This window comes from Biomphalaria glabrata, chromosome 16, assembly GCF_947242115.1.
Source record: "Biomphalaria glabrata chromosome 16, xgBioGlab47.1, whole genome shotgun sequence".
NCBI classification, from domain to species: Eukaryota; Metazoa; Mollusca; class Gastropoda; family Planorbidae; genus Biomphalaria; species Biomphalaria glabrata.
The window spans coordinates 15,084,941-15,105,405 of NC_074726.1; the positions used below are offsets into that span (position 1 = coordinate 15,084,941).

The 20,465-nt window shown below is 35.3% G+C and overlaps 1 protein-coding gene across 34 annotated transcripts in view; it reads right to left on the minus strand.

Moving 5' to 3' along the window:
* The window catches only part of LOC106078342 (titin-like), a 533,611-nt gene that overhangs the window by 265,754 nt on the left and 247,392 nt on the right, over positions 1 to 20,465 (minus strand). For all 34 annotated transcript variants that reach the window (XM_056014734.1, XM_056014739.1, XM_056014738.1 and 31 more), the window contains 28 exons: positions 19,570 to 19,836; positions 18,992 to 19,258; positions 18,197 to 18,463; positions 17,585 to 17,851; positions 16,682 to 16,951; positions 15,942 to 16,229; positions 15,140 to 15,436; positions 14,668 to 14,970; positions 13,904 to 14,209; positions 13,672 to 13,786; positions 13,373 to 13,545; positions 12,979 to 13,266; positions 12,547 to 12,698; positions 12,049 to 12,199; positions 11,626 to 11,928; positions 11,010 to 11,315; positions 10,379 to 10,505; positions 9,668 to 9,840; positions 9,198 to 9,485; positions 8,801 to 9,106; positions 6,064 to 6,369; positions 5,248 to 5,550; positions 4,347 to 4,652; positions 3,840 to 4,145; positions 2,433 to 2,735; positions 1,623 to 1,928; positions 873 to 1,178; positions 53 to 355 (listed from right to left, as the gene is read on the minus strand). In XM_056014734.1, the coding sequence (XP_055870709.1) occupies positions 53 to 355; positions 873 to 1,178; positions 1,623 to 1,928; positions 2,433 to 2,735; positions 3,840 to 4,145; positions 4,347 to 4,652; positions 5,248 to 5,550; positions 6,064 to 6,369; positions 8,801 to 9,106; positions 9,198 to 9,485; positions 9,668 to 9,840; positions 10,379 to 10,505; positions 11,010 to 11,315; positions 11,626 to 11,928; positions 12,049 to 12,199; positions 12,547 to 12,698; positions 12,979 to 13,266; positions 13,373 to 13,545; positions 13,672 to 13,786; positions 13,904 to 14,209; positions 14,668 to 14,970; positions 15,140 to 15,436; positions 15,942 to 16,229; positions 16,682 to 16,951; positions 17,585 to 17,851; positions 18,197 to 18,463; positions 18,992 to 19,258; positions 19,570 to 19,836 (7,353 nt within the window). The remainder of the gene's footprint in view (positions 1 to 52; positions 356 to 872; positions 1,179 to 1,622; positions 1,929 to 2,432; positions 2,736 to 3,839; positions 4,146 to 4,346; positions 4,653 to 5,247; positions 5,551 to 6,063; positions 6,370 to 8,800; positions 9,107 to 9,197; positions 9,486 to 9,667; positions 9,841 to 10,378; positions 10,506 to 11,009; positions 11,316 to 11,625; positions 11,929 to 12,048; positions 12,200 to 12,546; positions 12,699 to 12,978; positions 13,267 to 13,372; positions 13,546 to 13,671; positions 13,787 to 13,903; positions 14,210 to 14,667; positions 14,971 to 15,139; positions 15,437 to 15,941; positions 16,230 to 16,681; positions 16,952 to 17,584; positions 17,852 to 18,196; positions 18,464 to 18,991; positions 19,259 to 19,569; positions 19,837 to 20,465) is intronic.

Below are 20,465 nucleotides of genomic sequence, written 5' to 3' on the forward strand. Positions count from 1 at the left end.
AGCATCTTTTCCCCTTTCGGGGACCACTAATAATGAAAATTTTAGCTTTTACCTTCAGCTCTCTTTGGTTTGATTCCCTTTTCAGTTTCTACAGGTTCGCCAAAGCCAACCTCATTCTTGGCTGTCACAGCAAACAAGTAGGCTTTGTCATCTTTCAGGCCTGACACCTTGTAGCTGGTGTCATACCCCAAGACATCTGCCACCTTGACCCAGTTGTCTGCATCCTCTTCACACTTCTCAATTTTATATCCTGTAATCTTGGAGCCACCATCTTCAGTTGGAGGCTTCCACTCTAGTGTAACATAGTCAGGTCCCACTTTGGAGGCTTTCAGATTAGCTGGGGGTCCAGGTTTTTCTAAATAAATGTTTAATATTTATTTTTATCAATAAGGTCAGTTTCAAAAATTCAATTAAAGTAGGTGAAAGAAGCATCTACAGACCTGGATCCCCAAAACCTTTTCATTTATTTCCTGTTTCACCAGTTACAATAGTTAGAGAAAAATGAGATTCTTTGGAGCTAAAGTATGATCATGTATCATAAAGAGAATACAATGAGTCATTGATGTCATTCAATTACAGACTTTAAGGCTTCTTTAGGGTAAAGGAAGCCAAGTTTCCCTGTTTATGTGGACCAATTATTATAAAAAGTGTTAACCTACTTATGTAAAATGCACAATGATCTTTCCCTTTTACTCTTCCACATGTTAGGGAATAGCAAGGAGACTATGCTAAAATATCAGACTCTACCAGGATTTAAACAAAACCCACAGATTGGCAGAAAGATACTATATCTCTTGTACTATTGTCTATTACATAGTATTTCCAAGACCAAAGAAAACATTTTTTAACAGTAACAAGTGAGTACAACTCACCAATCTTTTTCACTGGTTTAACGGTTTCTTTGCCTTCAAGTGATGGGCCTTGACCTTCAATATTGACAGCACTGACTCTGAAATGATACTCAGTTCCTTCCCGGAGATCTTCAGCAATGTATGTCAAGGTGTCACCTTTGACTTTCCCTATGGCTGTCCAGGAGGAAATGGCAGATGGGCGTGACTCAATGATATAAGCTGTCAGCGGGGTGCCCCCATCACTTTCAGGAGGTTGCCATGCCAAAGTGACAGTCTTGTCAGTCAAATCATTCAGTAAAAGTGGACCCAAAGGTCTTGCTGGCTTTTCTGATGACAAACAAAACAAAGTTTTCTCAATGTCATACACATCATTACATATGTCATTACACATCATTACATAATACCTACACATCATTACATGATACCTATACATCATTACATCATACCTACATATCATTACATGATACCTACACATCATTACACGATACCTACACATCATTACATAACACCTACACATCATTACATGATACCTACACATCATTACATGATACCTACACATCATTAAATGATACCTACACATCATTACATAACAACTACACATCATTACATGATACCTACACATTATTACATGATACCTACACATCATTACATGATACCTACATATCATCACATAACACCTACACATCATTACATGATACCTACACATCATTACATGATACATACACATCATTACATGATACCTACAAACAAAAGATTCTAGAAAATAATTACCATATGGACTTCTCATCTTAATAGAGTTGTCAGTTTCCAACCAATCACTACGGCCATGTTTGTTCTCAGCACAGACACGGAAATAGTATTCATTTCCTTCTATCAGATTTCTTGTGGTGATTGATGTTTCAGTGGGTGGGCAGGAGTCCAATTTGGTCCACTGGGTGCGTGCAGCCTCACGTCTCTCAATGACATATCCTGTGAGAGCTGAGCCTCCGTCTGACTTTGGTGCTTTCCAGGTTAGTGTCACCACAGTTTTGTCAAGGTTGGAGATTTCAATTGGACCCACAGGTGTATCTGGTGGTCCTGAATAACAAAAATAATAAAAAGTTTAAAGTGAATAATTATAAAATAAGTATAATAAATAATTGTGTAATGTTTCAACTAGATCTGAAAATTGGTGTAGGACAAATAATATGCACAAACTTTTTACAAACAGACAGACAGGATGAGTTGATAAAAGTTTTGTAAAAAAAAAAATTTTAATCATACAAGTTGTTCACTCCAGGTGAAGGAAGACAAGAGAAGTTCAGAATGAACTAGCTACCATGAATTCAGTTGCAAAAGAAAAAAAAAACTATTATAAAAATGTGTATTTATGGGGAAAGCATATTAATTAAATTAATTTGTATTTTGGAATATGTCTAGTTATGTTTGGAATATGTATAGCTATGTTTGGAATATGTCTAGCTATGTTTAGAACAGGACTAGCTATGTTTGGCTTTAAGAGCAAATGCACACTTCAAGTAGAAAATGGTCACATTCTTGATTGAATTATGAACTTGTGAGAGAAGAGAAATTTGGACATACCCTCTGGCTTCTTGGGTTTGATCAGTGCATCAGTTTCACAGGGTTCACCTTGTCCTGCTTCATTTTTGGCAGAGACAGCAAAGTAATAGCCCACATTCTCTTTCAAATGTTCCACTTTGTAGGTTGTGTCATAGGCCTTTACCTCAGCCACTTTGATCCAGTCCCCAGAAATCTCCTCAGCTTTCTCCACAATGTAGCTGGTCACTTTGGAGCCTCCATCATCAGAAGGTGGTTTCCATTCCAGTGTGACGTAATCCACTCCTACTCTGCCAGCACGTACATTCTGGGGAGGTCCTGGTGGGCCTAAACAAGTAGAACACAGAAATTGAGTTGGTTACTTTAATAGGATTTCATGTCAATTAGTTTAGCAGCTTTTTAAAAAGAGTTGTCTTGGTCTTCCCATTCCAAACAAGAAAGAGACTATGTAGAGTGTTAAGAGATTTCACAAAGTTGCATTCAATTGGCAATTAAAAAATGGAACAAGAAAAACATTAAAAAAATAAAGCTTTTATTAAGTGTAATTGCATCAATTAGTTTGAATCAGTCAAGTAATTATATGAACGATTGGCCTAGACATAGTAAATCTGTGCAATGAGACATATTTGTACCAATTGTTTTTGTTTAACTTTTAGCTATCTCAATGCACTATGATCCCATCACTTGTCTGGACCAAAAAAAAAGAGAGGGAAGAATGGGGGGTATCTTGGTGAATGTTAACATGATCATTTTTTTAAAATGCATAAAAAAATGTTCACTCAGGGCTCAAGAGTTCTCAAGGGGAATAATTCATTCAACTTATACTACCCCATCTGTCAAGTATGATTTCTTTCCCTTGTTCAAGGTACAAAAAAAAAATAATTAATTACCAATAGTTACTTAACTAATAGGTTAATTTTTTAAATTGATTCTTGTGTTGTTAGGTTAAAGAAATAATTGTGCAAAATTTCAGCTTAATCCTACATTTGGTGTGGCAGAAATAACGTGTATAAATTTTTACCATACAGACAGACATAATGAGTTGATATAAGCATTGTACAAAAAAAAGGAGAAAGTATGAACCCATCATAAGAATTTGAGCATTTAGTAAAAAAAAATAATTAAAAAATCAACCAACTTTGCATGGGATGATACTGAAAGTATAGCATTAGAGATAATTATTTCAAAAACTATCTAACAGATGGTGAGTCTGAGTTCACCAACAAATGAGCTTAAACGCTCTAATTGCACAAAGTAGCCTAATTGGAACATCACCACCAAGAATCTCAGTAATTTAGAAGTATATAATCTACTAATTAAAGAGCATGAATATTTGCACCTAAAGATTTTGAACCACCATCTGTTATCTCATTGCAATACAAAATGTAAATTTGATTGAGCAACAAAACAGTAAGAGAAGCCACTACTTACTTATCTTCTTTGTAGGCTTGGCAGGCTCCTTGCCTTCCAGTGGGGTACTCTGACCTTCAGCATTGACAGCAATTACTCTGAATAGATACTCAGTATCTAGACGAAGGTCAGGAACAGTGAAGGTGGTCAGATCCCCTTTGACTTTGCCTGCCTGAATCCATGTTGAGCGGGTTGCAGGCCTGGACTCAATAATGTAAGATGTCAATGGAGTGCCTCCATCACTTTGAGGGGGCTTCCAGGAAAGGTCAGCTGAATTTTCTGTTACATTTGTTATTTCCAGTGGTCCTACAGGCTGGGATGGTTTGTCTAGAGAGAAGGATAAGACAAATCAAACTGCTTGCCATCAACATTATTAAGAAGAAATAACATTACATTTCTCTTTCTATCTTAAAGTAATTATTGTCTTGGATAGATAGCAGTCACCCTTAAATTATTGGTCTCTAAAACTAAAGAGGGTTTGGAGTCAGCTTACACTTACGATGTATACAAATAAATTAATGGACTCACTGAAAGGACTCTTTGCTTGCGCTGGCTTTTCAGTTTCAAGTCCTTCACTTTGGCCTGCTTTGTTCTCTGCCACTACTTTGAAGAAGTACTCTGTGCCCTCAATCAGGTCCAAGACCTTGAATTCAGTGGTGGTGCCATCAACCTTGCCAGCAGGGGCCCAGTTGGAACGCTTGGAGTCACGCTTCATGATAACATAGCCTGTGAGGGGAGATCCTCCATCACTTATTGGTGGCTTCCATGCTAGCACTGCAGAGTCCTTTTGTACATTGGATATCTCTAGTGGTCCAGTAGGTTTAGATGGTTTAGCTGTTGAGGTAATATTTGTAGAGAATATGCTTTCATAGAAATGAAAAAATGAGCAGAAATATAAATAACAATGCAGCATAGGGGATGGGTGTGCTGGAATAGAACAAATGAAATAAAATATTTCTTTTTAAGCCTTGGCCCCTTGGTCCTGACATTCTCTCAAATAACATGTGATCAATGAATATCAATGCAATGACTGGATAACTCATTTGATGTACAGATGAAATTTTTAATACAATGGCCATATACAGTTTATGGTATTTATTACACTTTTGAATATGAATAAATAAACAAATATGAATTTCCCTGCTTGAAATGACCATAACTAATAATAATGGAGCTACTAGGAGATGAGTTTTTTTTTATTTCTTTCATTAAAATTGTTTTCTTTTTTTAAGACTTTCTACAATAAAAGGGAAAAGACTAAAGACTAAATAGCTGAGTAAATACTTAGTGAAATTAAATGAATCTATTTAAAGAAATTGAAAACGGATTAGTTAACCTAAAAACAATTTAAATAAGGAATGATGTAATAACTCAATATATGATGTTTACAAAAGCATACATTTTTTAACATTATTTTTGAAAAACTCACTGATCTTTCTCTGTGGTGTGACAATCTCAGAGTCCAATGGCTCTCCCCTGCCCACACTGTTGACAGCAGCCACCCTGAACATATATTTCTGCCCTTCCTTCAGTTCTTTGGCCTTGCAGGTGGTGCTCTTAGCATCCACAGTCTCAATGGGTGTCCAGGTCTGACCTCCATCGGCAGAGCACTCCACATCATAGGAAGTCACTTTAGCTCCACCATCTTTTTTGGGTGGAGACCAAGAAAGCGTCACAGAGTCTGCTAGGATGTCAGAAAACTTGATCGGGCCAATGGGTTTACTAGGAACAGCTGAACACAAGATAGAAACCATTGGAATGAAGTAAATCAAAAAAAAAATTACATTTCAGATTAATAATGAGAAAAAAGACAGTTGTATTTCACATTTAATATGATGTCTAATTTTTTACACAAAAATTAAAAGTTTTATTATGTTAGGAGTTCTTACATTTTCCTGCTATGTAATCTAGTATCTCTAGAACCTAGCATTCTAATTAAGGAAGCAATCTAAAAAGTGAAGACTTATCTGAGCCTTTTTAAAGAACATCCTTACATGTCATTTTCTTTTTATTGGAAAATATGATTTCGTATAATAATGTTATTTCTACAGGGATGTCATCCTATAAGCTGACACCTGGGGGCAGTGGAAACCAGCTGGGAAGAGGCTGCAGACATTGCTGGAGACTACTTTTATGAAGACACCCAATGCCTCAAGATGTAAAGTTAAGTCTATTTAAGTCGAGTGAAATTGTAAATCACCATAGCTTTGCCAGTAAAACACTTTGACATTGATAATACACATACCAGCTGGTGTCTTGGGTATCAGTTCTTTGTCAGCTTCTAATGGTTCACTTTGACCTTCATCATTCACAGCAAACACACGGAAGATGTAAGGGGTGTCCTCAATCAATTTCTGAGCTGTGCAGGACAAAGTCTTGGAGTCTGTGCTAGCTATCTTGGTCCAAGTTGTTTTTCTGGCATCCCTCCTTTCAATGACATAGCTTTTAATTGGGGCTCCACCGTCAGAGCTTGGAGGTTTCCAGGTCAAAATTGTGCTATCAGCTTTGATATCTGTGAACTCTATTGGTCCTTGAGGAGCAGATGGTTTCCCTAATGTTCAGTGAAAATAAATCAACTGGTCAGACAACACATTTAGTTTAGTACTACCAATATATGTAAAGTGAAGGGGAATCACAAGTGGACAAAAATCATCCTAAAACTTAAATTTGATAATTAAGCTTGCCTTTTGGCAGTAAGGAAATATCTTTTCAATTTAAAACTTAAAAAAAAAAAAAAAAAAAAAAAAAGTTAGGAAGAAAATGACTTCACCCTGATGTCTTGCAATGCATGATATTGTTCATTCAAGTACAACAAAAAATTCTTGTTCTACAAAAAAGCTGACCACTTACCTCATCACACAGGACAAACCATGCTTTAGATCTTACTAGCTTTAGATTCATTGACTGATACTAATCCATTCTGTTAGTCTTATCTTATCTTATCTTATATAATACAGACGTTACTTCAAAAAAGAAGATGATTACGTCCTACGCGTCATGCATTTAGTCATGCATATTAACCAATGACTTAAATTCTGCCAAGTCACTGGTTTTCCTGGCTAGCTCAGGCAACCCATTCCATGCTCTAATAGCACTAGGGAAGAAGGAGTATTTGTACAAATTTGTCCTAGCATATGGGACGAGGAATGTGCCTTTATCTTTGTGTCTTTCAGAGTATTTTATTAAATTTTGTTTTTGTATTTGAAGATTATGGTTCAGTGTTTTATGTATTATTGCTACTTTACTTTTGAGCCTTCTGTCCTGAAGGCTTTCTAAATTTAGCGATTTTACTAAAGGTGTTACTCTAGTCAAATGTGAATATTCGTTTGTTATGAATCGCACTGCTCTATTTTGTGTCTGTTCTAGTTTCTTAATGTTTTCTTGAGTTGAGGGGTCCCAAACAGAGGATGCATATTCTATTATTGGCCTAACCAAGGTTAAATAACATTTTAGTTTTATGTTCTTATTTGATTTATAGAAATTTCTTTTAATAAATCCTAATGCTTTGTTTGATTTTTTTGTAGTTTCATCAATATGTGGATTCCATGACAGTTTTTCATTTATTATAACACCTAGGTATTTTGCGTTTTTAGTCTGTGTTACTGGTTTGCCATGAATAAGATAAGTGGAATTAATTTGTTTTAGTTTTTTTGTTACTCTTAACAACTGACATTTTTCTGGGTGGAAAGACATGCTCCAATTTGATTCCCATTTCTGTAATTCATCTAATTCTCTTTGTAAAATATCTGTGTCTTGTGTTGTTTTTATTGTTCTATATATTATGCAATCGTCTGCGAATAATCTGACTTTTGTTCCTGAAGTAATGCAATTTGGTAAATCATTTATGTAAATTAAAAATAGTAGTGGACCCAAGACTGTTCCTGAACACACTTAGTAATAGTTAAATTAGTTGTAACATACAAATCATGCAGCCAAACATAGATTGACACTTTTAGTTCAAGTTAATAACTAGACACTATATCCAATGGAGCAAAGGAAAATAAACAACTTAGAAATGACAAACTTGAAAACTTTATTATGGAAGCTTTTTACACAACATGAACAAAATGAAAAAGAGTTTAAAATAAATATATTATGCTTATAGTATAAGTTATGCAAATACACAAATATCTTGAGTAAATGGCTTATCACATTATTCCTTCAATAAAAATATCAAGACTATTAGAACATTTGAACAGCTAAAGATCTAAAGATTGTATATGTAAATATAAATGCCGGAATACATGTCAGTTTTAATAATATATAGTTATCACGAGTGTGTACAGAATAAAAATGAAAAGTGACAAAAGTTAAGAAATGTATACAAGTGATTGGACTATTTTATTTACACCATGCTATGTGTCACTAAGGACAAGAACAAGCAGCCACCCATTCATGAACACAGTATGAGGAGAACAAAGGAACGGAGATTGTCTCTTTAGAGATCTTTCAAGGGAAACAATCTACAGGCATTACTGAAGGATTAATTTCAGTTACTCATTAGAATATAATAAATAGTATAATCACTATTGTCAAATCTCTAATCACAGCCGCACAACATCTCACACTGAAATTTAAGTGAAAGAAGCTGTAAAAAACATTCTTGCATTTCAGTATCCAGATTAAATAATTGGATCACTTTTAGAGCTACAAACTAATGTTAAAGCTTAGGTTCTTATATTTTCTATACAACTCATTCAGTAGTGTTAGTCTTCTCATCAAGTATTTTAAACGTTTCACATCAGTAGAACATGTCATTTCAAGATTTACAGTAAAATCTCTTTACTTGGAAGAAAACCAACCAAATAAATGTATTAAGTTTAGTTTCAATGCTTGTAGAGCATTTTAGCTACTACAAATAATTCTGTATCATGCCATTGTTACCAGATCTAAAGGTTAGAAAGTAGAACAAATGTTAGAAATGTTTCAATGCCACAGATCTTCACAAGTTTTACCATGCCAAGGAATAGTACAGAACATACCAAACTGACTCTTTGGCACAACAGGGGTACTGGTCTCCAAGGGCTCTGACTGGCCAACCTCATTCTCTGCAATAACCCTGAAGTGATAAGAATTACTCTCTACCAGGGAGGTAGCCTGGTAGTCCAGGGTAACCCCATCTAGGGTGGCCAGCTTGGTCCACATTGTTTTCTTGGCATCTCTGCGCTCAACGATGTAAGCTGTGAGGTCACAGCCACCATCATCTTTTGGTGGCTTCCAGGTCAACATGCAGCTATCCTTGGTCAACTCAGATATAAGAATAGGTCCCTGGGGTGGGCTTGGCACGTCTGAACAACATTCAAAAGTTATATTCATGTACATGTTCAATTTTATTTGTTAAACTTCAAAATGTAAACCAAAGAACTACAGAACTCTTACCCAAAATTTCCACATCAAACTTGGCAGTGGCTTCCCCTACTTCATTCTCTGCTACCAAACTGTAAAGACCATCATCTTCTTTAGTGACTTTCTTGATAGTCAATGTGGTGCTTTCTTCTTGGATATCTACTGTGATTCTACCACCAGTGCGAAGTGTCTGACCCTCGCGGAGCCAAGTAACTCTGGGTAGAGGAATGCCACCAACTCGAACTGGTATCTTCAGAACAGCTCCAGCATGTAAAGTGATGAGATCTCTGAACTTATTGTCGAAATCTAGAGTAGGAGCAGCTGTAAGGAAAAACAATGCCAGAAAATGCAATTTTATCTTTTATTTGCATAATATTAGTTTTAAATTAAAAAAGAACTTATTTCCATCTCATAGATTGACAAATTTCAAATTGAAAACAAAATGTTTTTATGGAAAAACAAAATGCCAACATGGCAATGTTTCATTCATTTTTTGTTCTCACCCTGAATTTCCAAGAGTCCAGATGTGTTCACACTACCTAAATCATTGCTAGCCTCACATGTGTAGCTTCCAGCATCCTTCTCCTGGACATCTTTGACTACTAGTGAAGCTACAAAGTCCTCATAAATCATCTCATGGCGTTTATCAGCAATCACTTCTCTATGATCTTTCAGCCTACATGGAATATAAAGGATAGGATATGTAAACAACTAATTCTCTCAAAAGATCCTTATCTAAGACAATTTTAATAACAGATTCATTAGTAGTCATAAAGTATTAAACTAGACCCCAGTAGTCAACACATTATTTCATTAATTATTTTATTAAATGTGTCAAACCACTTAACTCACTTGACTGTTAAGCTACTTATTTATTGGGTATGGCTCCAAGGTGTTTCTTTGCATAATAATAGAATCTTTATTATCCGTAAGGAAATTGTCTTACAATTTGTGTATTACACCAAACAAAACATTATAACTATAGAAAACCAAAATGTACATTCACACCAGACTCACTCATAATTTACATGTGAAAAAATTATATCAGATTGTTTTTATTTAATGATTTCATTGCCAGGAGAACAAAAGAGTTTTTGTGTCTGTTTGTCTTTGCTATTGGTGTCTTGTATCTTTTTGGGATGGTAAAATCACAATGTATTCGGTTTGACAGATTTTACGCAGGACTTTCAAAACAATATAAAACTACAAGTTACCATTTAATAGAAGGCATTGGTTGTCCACTGATCTTGCAGCCCAGAATAGCTGTATCTCCTTCTGTTACAGCCACATCAGGCAATCCTTCTAAGACTGTTGGAGCTTCACCAACTGGCTCAACTGAAACTGTACAATATAATAGGACAGAGCAAATAAATAGGTAATGTGAAACATTAGGGCAACACATATACTACTACTCAATAATGTTTAGACTCAAAGAGAAGCCTTAATATTATTATCATTATTAATGTACAGTAAAATAGAACAAATCAGCATATCATATAAGTATAGTAAATAAGCTAAATAAGTTTAAGTGATATGTTTGAATCTTAGTACAGAAACAAATGATGATATAATTGTTTATAAGAGAAATTATTTATGTTTTGACATATTTTCATCATTTTCTCTCAATAATCATAAAACTCTACTACTGCTTGTGCATGCTGCTTACATGCTGTTTATTTCATTAGGTACAGTAAAAAAAAAAAGACATTTGAGAAAGATGCTAATACAATAATATAATCAAATAATAACACAGAATAGCAAGGGTAACATAGTACACCTTAGATATACTAGAATCAATGTTATAACATCATTTCTTAAATCAAAAATCCATATAAAAACACTAACCACTGGGTTCTTGTGCTGTGATTGGTACAGAGGGAGGTGACATGGGGCCAACACCGGCCTTGTTTTCAGCGGCCACCCTAAATTCATACTGTGTACCTTCCACCAGGTCTTTGACCACATAGCTGGTATCAGGAACCTTGACATTGGCATTCGCCACAAGCCATTTGGTTGACCCGACTGAGCGGTATTCCACAATGTAGTTGAAAATTGGACTTCCTCCATCTTTCTGAGGTGGCAACCATTTCAAGGTGACAGTGGAGCGTGTTGTGTCCACTGCTTCAGGTTGCTTAGGGGCTTCAGGTTTTTCTATGATAAATAATGTATACATATTAGGGTGCTTTTTTTTTCATTGAATATTATCTCTTAGACTCACAAACAAATATGTTTCATTTCAAATAGAATTGATTATACATGTTGAGTTTATTTGAGTTATTTGCCTTGAGTACCATTCGATTAACTAAAGAATCCACAAGTAATCAGTGTATTTCAACCACTCTTTAAACACAATATATATTTTTTATAAAGGTGCAAAATCTAAAATTTTTATGAAGCACAAATGAGAAAAGATCTACAACTTTAAATTTTAAAACACAAAGTTCATTGGCTTATATCTTACTGAATGGATCTCTGGCAGTCAAAATGCCAGTAGAAGCTGATGGTTTACTGAAACCTGCTGGGTTTTCTGCCAAGACTCGGAATTCATATTCTGAACCATCAGTCAATTCATTAACAGTGAAGACAGTGTCACGGATGGGGCTCTTGTTGACCCTGACCCAACGACTGGTGGAAGGTGACTTGCGCTCCAAGGCATATCCAGTGATGGCAGCACCACCATCACTTTCAGGAGGCTCCCAGGTGAGTGTAATGTAAGCTGCAGTGATTTCTGTGGCAGTCAGTTTCTTGGGAGCATCTGGTGCATCTAAACAAACAAAGACTTGGCATGAGTGAAGGACATCAACAAATATGTAGAGCCAAAGATAAATTCAAATAAGTGTAATGTTAAGCCTACTTTTAAAATAAAAAAATCTAGTCTTCTTACCAAATGGACTTTTCGCCACAATGCCATCTATGAGTTCAGTGGCTTCACCAACACCTATTTCATTTTCTGCAGCCACACGGAAGTAATATTCTTTACCTTCCAAAAGTTTCTGTACTGACAGAGTGTTGGTAGTCACATCTACTGTCTGGACCTGGTTCATACAATCATGAGGCATGTGAAACATAAATGTATAATTTAATTTGCTGTGTACTCACTAAGAAATTTGAACTAGTCAATGATCCAACTTATTTGAAAATGTCAACACTATCCAATATACTAAATAAAATATTTTAGGGTAAAATAAAAATTCAATGATACTATATTATCTAAGCTAATGGGTTTTAATTAAATTTTAATTCATGCATTTTTTCTTTCATAAAACTAAATTATCTTTACAGCTGTAACTAATAACTCAATAATTAAGAAATAGTCAAATTCATTACACATAAGTTAACAATTACCAATGATTATCTTAATTAAACCCTTTTTGTTACTCACTGTTGCCCAAGTGTTTCTGTTAGATTCACGTTTCTCAATGACAAAACCTTTCAGTGGACACCCTCCAAGGTTACTGGGTGCCTCCCATCCTATGGCGATACTGTCTTTTAAAATCTCCAGCACACGAAGATTTTCAGGTTTTCCAGGCTTGTCTGAATCAATCCAAACAAGATAGATTTAGAAGTGAGAAACAGTAAACATTGTAAAAAAAAGTTAATGATAAACCTTTAAATTGTAGAAAGAATCAACAAGGAAAAAACCATTCCCCCCCCCCAAACAAAACAAAACTTTTTTTTTTTTTGCTATTGCTTTTCTTTGAGTGGCATAATGCACATTTTTTAAATTTTATTTTTACATTCATTTTTAGAAAGAAAAATTTATTTGAGGGGAGCCTTCAACATTTACTTGATAACTATTCTCTAAGGGGCCAACCTTTGATGTTGACTTCAAAGTCTGCCACTGCCTTGCCAACCACATTCTCAGCTATGATGGTATAGATGCCAGAGTCTTCAATGGCTGCATTCTTGATGGTCAGAGTGCTGTAGTCAGGGTTTGTCTCCACAGACACACGATCAGACCTTTCCAAGACTTCCCCATCAAGCAGCCACGAAATGGAAGGAGATGGAATACCACTGGCGTTGACCTTCAGGACAATGGTGGATCCAGCTTTGACAGTTTGGGCACTCTTGAAGCGGTTGTCATACTCTAGCACAGGCATGGCTGAAAAAGGGCAAACCAATTATTTGTATTAGACACAGTCTCTTTAAGTCGACATTTCAGTTTACTTCTGCTTATAAACTAGAGTGTTTATATTTGGTACACATACTGTGAATAGAAAGGGTGCCCTCTGTCTGTACTTTGCCCAGAGGGTTTGAAGCCTCACATCTGTACACATCAGCATCCTGTGGCTCTGTTTTATGAATGACCAATGAGGCAACCTCATCTTCATAGCTCATTTCATACTTAGCACTCTTTCTAACCTCTTTCTTGCCACGGAACCTGAAGAAAATTCAAAGTCATGAAGCATACATTCTTTATATTGTTCAATGAAAGTATTCATCACAAAGGAAGGAGTTTACAAAAAGATACAGAGAGAGAAATAGTGTAGATAAAAATAAATACTACCATTTGATCTCAGCTTCTGGTTCACCAACATCCAGATCACATTCCAAGATGGCATCATTTGGTGCTACTACAGCAATATCTTGTAAAGGCTCCAACAAAATAGGGGCGACACCCACTGAAATAACACACAATATTATCCATTTCATTCATGTTTTAAGAATAGAACAGAGACAAAATATAATCATTAGTTTTAGAGTAGAAGTCATTGTCTTTATTATATTGAAGTACTCACCAATGGATTTGACCACTTTGACTGGTCGAGTAGCTTTGGATGCTTCGCCCACTCCAGCTTTATTCTCAGCACTCACTCGGAACTCATACTCTTTATTCTCTTTCAGACCTGTGACGCTGAATGTAGTGTCAGGGACAGTGAGGGTCTCGTTGGCATGGATCCACTGAGTTGTACTCACTGGTCTGTACTCAACTACATAGTTGAAGATGGGAGCTCCTCCATCACTTTCAGGAGCAGTCCATTTTAGAGCCACAGAGCTTTTGTCTGTTCCAGTGACCTCTGGCACACCTGGACGACCTGGTATACCTAAAATGTAAGAGATGATTTTTGAACTTTTAATGAAGGTACTAAAACTAGAGTAGCTAACAAAAGGAAGGTTTTTCTTTTCTGAAGGAAATTGTCAGAGATGATGATGTTTTATACACATGATACTTAATAACTTTATATGTGCTGATTCCAGCATATATTCAGGTGTGAGACTACTTGCATAAAAAAAACCTCGTTGAAGTTTTTTTATTTGCCATTGTGCTCATATGAAGCAAATTTTTTATTTAACAATCAACAGCATAAAAAAATAGTAAGTGAAAAGTACAAAACTAAAACTAAGATGGCTAATTCGCTTTTTTCTATTTTTGATAATAGTTTAAAATGTTGTTTTCTAAGAGGTGTTAAATTCTTTTAATTTGCCACATCAGAACATAGTAGACTGCTAGAATTATTTTTTAGTTCAGCAATGTGCTTATGATGCAATGGATAATGCTTACTCCAAGGGTCTTTAGCTTTGATGGTGGGTGATGGTTCACTTGGTTTGCTGGGCCCAGCTTGATTGATGGCAGTCACCCGGAACTGATAAGTGTTGTCCTCCACAAGGTCTGGCACTCTCAGCTCAGTACTTGACACTGGTTCTTTGTTGACAGCTATCCACCTGGGGGTGATATTGGACTGCCTCTCCACAGTGTAGCCAGTCACAGGAGCACCTCCATCATTGGCAGGGGGCTGCCAAGTGAGGAAGACATTGTCCTTGAAAACTTCCTTGACCACAGGAGCCTCAGGAGCATCAGGCACATCTGCAATAAAAGAAAAAAAATGTTAAAAAGACTAAGGTAAAGAAGTAAGTATGAGCTCCCTTCAAAACAACAGACAAAGTAGCTTCTTGCATAGAGAACTGTGTCATGTTCTACGAAAACAGAAACTCTCAATACGACATTTAGCTAAAAATATTTTGTTCTCTCTTACCAAATGGATTCTTTGCAGTGATAGTATCAGATTCTGCAAATTTGCCAGTGCCCACATCATTTCTGGCTGCAACTCTAAAGATGTACTGTTTGCCTTCCACAAGGCCTTTGATGTCAAAAGGTGTAGCGTCTGCTACATCTGCTAGCCCAGTCCAGGTCTGGCGACTGGCATCTCGTTTTTCCAGTATGTAGCTAGTAATTGGTTTTCCTCCATCATCCTCTGGCTCTGTCCAGGTCAAGGTGGCTGTCTGAGCTGTGATGTTGGTCACTCTCAAATCTCTTGGCTCAGAGGGTTTATCTACATACACAAATATAAGTCATTAAACATGATAAATATTTTGGAAAAAAATTTTCAAACAAACTATTTTTTTTCAAATGTACTAGAGATTGGAAAATACACTTGCTACATCTCTTAAGATAAAACTTTTTCTTTTTGAAACCAAAGTAAAGCCCAATAAATTTGTAGTTTCTGGTATCAAAAGTAACATTGTAGTAAAAAAGGTGACCATTGAAAATGAGAATATTTTTGTAGCCAGTCTAATGATCAATCTCTTCAATCTTTTCATCATTCTAAATACTGTTTTGGAGGTACAATGAAGAAAAGTTCCAAAAATTCCAAATTGAAATCCACAGATACTTGAAATTGAACTATTGGGCTTAGCAGAAATGAAGCTACAAATCACACCACATAACATTAGGGCCATTTATGTTCAGATCATTTCTGTATTTTCAACTGGGAACTAATATCACTGTTATCTTGGAGCTGTTAATGATTAGAAAAATGACCTCTGAATGCTACTTACCAAGCACAAGTAGTTTGATAGTAATCTCAGCTATGCCGTTAGTGTTCTCCAGCTTGACAGTGTAATCACCGCTGTCTTGTCTAATCACATGACCCAAGCGAATGGTAGTCATATTGTAAATGGTCTCAGCTTCCATGCGCTTGGCATCTGGGAGTGGACCATTCTTAAATGTCCAAGTGACCTTGGGCTGAGGGTTTCCAGTGAATGGAATTTCAAAGGCAGTGGACTGACCAGAGTAAAGCACAACAGTCTCTTGGTATTTCTTGTCCACAAATATCTTTGGTGGCACTGTAAGAACAGACAACACTTTATTGAAACAGCAACTAATGCAAATATATGCAGCAGAATTTGAATACAAGGTTAACATTTGTTTGTGTCATAAACCTTTAACAATCTAATAAGAACAGAAACTAGAACATAAATACATTATAACCAAACACAGAGCATCATAAATATGATGTTAATTTACCAACAGAGAAAAACATTTTAATATGGTTATAAATAAAAAACAAAAACAATTCCAATGCAAGAACTTAATTCTTGCACTGTATGCTATATATAAATATATATATTTTTATAACAGTTAATATAAATATTCTAGCCTAAATATTTTGAAAAACACAAAATATTAATTTGACATAGTTGAGAAAACATGAAATTAACTGAATGAAAATTTTAATACACATCCTTCAAATGCATACCAACCCACCCTTTTTACCTACTAGTTTCCATTGACATACCTTCAACAGATAACTTTGCCACAGACTTTTTGTCTTTCACTTGTATCAGGTACTCTCCTTCATCTTTACCATCAGCTTCATTAATAGTTAGACGATGAATGACGCCTTTGCCAAAGAACTCTAGCTTATCACTTGGAGATAGAAGCTGACCATTGTGGTACCAATTGGCTGGCACATTCACCTTTGACACCTCACACTCAAAGGTTATGGTTCTGGGTATCTCAGTGATGGTAAAGCTTTCCAGAGGCCTGATGAACTCCAGCTCTGTTTCTGTTTGGAACAAATGTGGTGAATTCCTAAGTTTTAATGTTCATTTTTTTAAAGTTAAATACTTAGATTGGGTTAAGACTTTAAAAAAATCAACATAGTTTAATATACTTCATTAAAAATTATTTTTTTTTCAATGTCACACAAGTTGGGGATATGTACCATCACTTGATTAGTAACAAAAAATACACCTGAAAGCTAAAGAGTATCTCATTTCCTAACAAGTATTTTGTAACTAATCACTCATTTCAGTGGTCATTCTGAGTATCAAGAAGCCAGCTTACATTAAAGTTGTCTGACTTAAGAATGCCTTCCAACCCAAAGTAAAATATGCAATCTCAACCAAGCTAGGAACAAAGTAGTGGTCCTATGAACTAAAGCTGTCAAACTTCCACTTTTAAATAATCACAAGTTTTATTACAACTAAAACCTACAAACAGTGCAGTTATATAGGGGAGTGCAGCAATTCAAAGTGATGTTTTGATAATGAACAATATTACATTTCTATTCTGAAAAATTAGCTTTAATAATTATCTGACATCTTAGAGAATCAAGTTCATTAATTAACCTGCTAGATAATGAAATCATTAACAAGATGTACTTTGGCACTTGTTTTCCACAAAATGTTGGACTTACCAATGACTTGAACTTCAGCTTGAGATGTCTGGCCATCTACCTTAATGCTGTACACTGCCTGATCTGTAAGCTCAGCCCTAGCAATGCTCAGACTGTGTTTCTCCTTGACTGAAGAAAGTTTGATGGTTTCAGTAGTAGACAACTTGACATCATTTTTATACCAAACTGCTGGACGATCGGGTTTAGATACTGTGCACTCCAGGAAGATGCTTTGACCTTCTGTCACTTCAATACTAGCGAGTGGTTTAGTGATTTTCAAAGGCTCTTCTGTATGGAAATGTAAAAAAAAAAAAAAAAAAACTTAACTAGAATAAAAAAAAAGAGATGCACTTTAAGAAAAAGAAATTTGTAGATAATTTTATTTTAACAATATTAGAAACAAAATAAAGAATTTTATCTCAAGAGTGTCAGATACTAGTAAACTTTATAAGAACTAGAAGACATGAGAATAATTTTAATGTTTGACAACAAAGTATGACTTAGGAAGCTAACTTTTATCTAGCTAGGAAGAAAAAATTACTGACATAATTCTGGATTGGTTGAGATAAACTCTTCCAAGTAGCTAGAACTGATGAAAAAGAAAAAAACTACTTCGCTATATCTCTCCCTAACCTTTGACAGTCACCCTGGAGGAGGTCTTCCTCTCTTTAACAATACATGTGTAGACTCCTTCATCTTCCAACTCAGACTTATCTAGTTTCACTGTATGTGTCATTCCACTGCTCAGAATCTCCATGCCCTCAAAGGGTTTCAGTGGAGCACCATCTTTCAGCCAGGTAGCCTTTAGGTCTGCCTTGTTGACCTCACATGTCAGAACCAGAGGTTGATGCTCAATGTTTTCAATGTCTTGAAGAGGTTTAGTAAACTCCACTGGTAGTTCTACAAAGACATAGTTATAGTTTATCAAACATTTAGACATAGAAATATTAAAGATCAATTCATATGTTATAATATTTATTTGAAAAACTTATTTTAGAAACCTATTCAGGAAGATAATATACAGCCTAAAATATACATTTGTGCAACTAAATGAAAGAAGTTCAATTAACAGCCATTGCAAGGCAAACATAAATTGTTTAGTACTTTCAAGAGGGTTATACACTTTGATTCTAATGCATGTAATATTAAGAAGATGAATTTACTAAGTAAAAAAAAAAAGAATGACTTTTTTTTGTTTCTCTACAGTAAAAGTATAGAAAAAACAACATTTGGCACTGTAGACTATTTAAGAATTGATCAAGTCTATCCCAAAAGAAGAGTCAGCAAGAAACCAATGGATAAATTACAAATGTAAACATTATTTTAAGTATCTGTAGCACTTTCTCTGAGTGCAACTACTTCTTGTTTAGCACCTACAACAAAAAAGAGCTAAAAAGCTGTCCATTTGTTTTTTCTTCTTTCACTAACCTTCAACAAAGACGGTGGCTTCACTGACTGCACCATCAATGTCTACTTTGTACAAGCCCTCATCATCCAGTTCCACTGAGTCTACTCTGAGGCGATGCACAGTGCCTTCTGATGTCAACCTGAAACGAGCCGAAGCTGTAACTTCCTCGCCATCCAGGAACCAGCGGGCTTGTTTCTGTGGTTGGCTGACCTCACATTCAAGGACTAGACTCTGATTCTCAATTACTGTCACATTGGCAAGTGGACGAACAATCTCAGTTGGCAGAGCTAATCAGAAAAAAAAAATAGGATTCCCTTTTTTGAATAATCAATAACAAATCTTTGCTGTTAAATCATGTTAGCAATCCCCAGAAATCCCAAGTGGACAATAATTTATGAGAGTGTTATGTCATAAACACAAAATTTTTTTTTTCTATTAATATTGAGTTATTTAAAGGTCATTGTGAAAAGTTAGCTTTCATGAGCCTTTATAAATATGACAAGAAAAACATAAGATGTGAGTTAAATAAAACACTTTTATTAGATGTTGTAAAGAAGAGTTGGGATTTTTGAAAATGTATATACTTTATGATACTCACCTTCAACTCCAAGATTAGCAGAAGACTTTTTATCTTCAAACAACAGCATGTATTTCCCAGCATCCTCCAAAGTGGCAGAATCTTTAGACAGAGTGTGAACTTTGCCCTCCACTGTCACTTTGAATCCATCCTCAGGTGAAACTTTCAGGCCATCTTTGAGCCAGCTAACTTTAACTCCTGGCTTAGAGAGTTCACATGTGAAAGTGAAAGGTTGCTTCTCCTTGATATTCTGGTCTTCCAAATGTTTGACAATATCAGTAGGTGTTTCTGTAGATAAATATATATTTAGGCAATGTCAATATCAGTAGGTGTTCTATAAATAAATGTGTATTTAGGCAATGTCAATATGATTAGGTGATTCAGTAAACAAATATATATTTAGGCAATGTCATTTATCAGTATATAGTAAGGCATTTGAAGTTTTTATGTAATCTAAAAAATACTGCATTCTCATGTAAATTAGGGTATTACCATTTTATAAATGTAGGCTACATGAGATCTAAAATGAAAGTAATAAAAAGCCACTTTAAAACACAGGGAAAGGATTTAGTAAAATAGTTACTTGTGAATATACTGGATCTAATGCTTTGAAAAGATAAGATATTTACTTCAGTTCATAGGTACCATGTCTAAGTCTAAGCATACAAAGTTCTTCAATTTGAACAATGAATGATATATTGGACTATATTCAAAGTTAAAAGATTTCTTCTTTTTGGTGAAGTATCATCTACTGTGAATATGGGTAATAAAAATTGGCAGAATGATTTTATGGTGGATTCATTTATCTGATTTTAGTTCATTACAGTACTGAAGATGATTAGAGCCAGGAGAAGAGAAAGTCTAAATCTAAAATGCTAGCAGTCATAAAATTCTGACCCTACACTTCTGAATGGGTT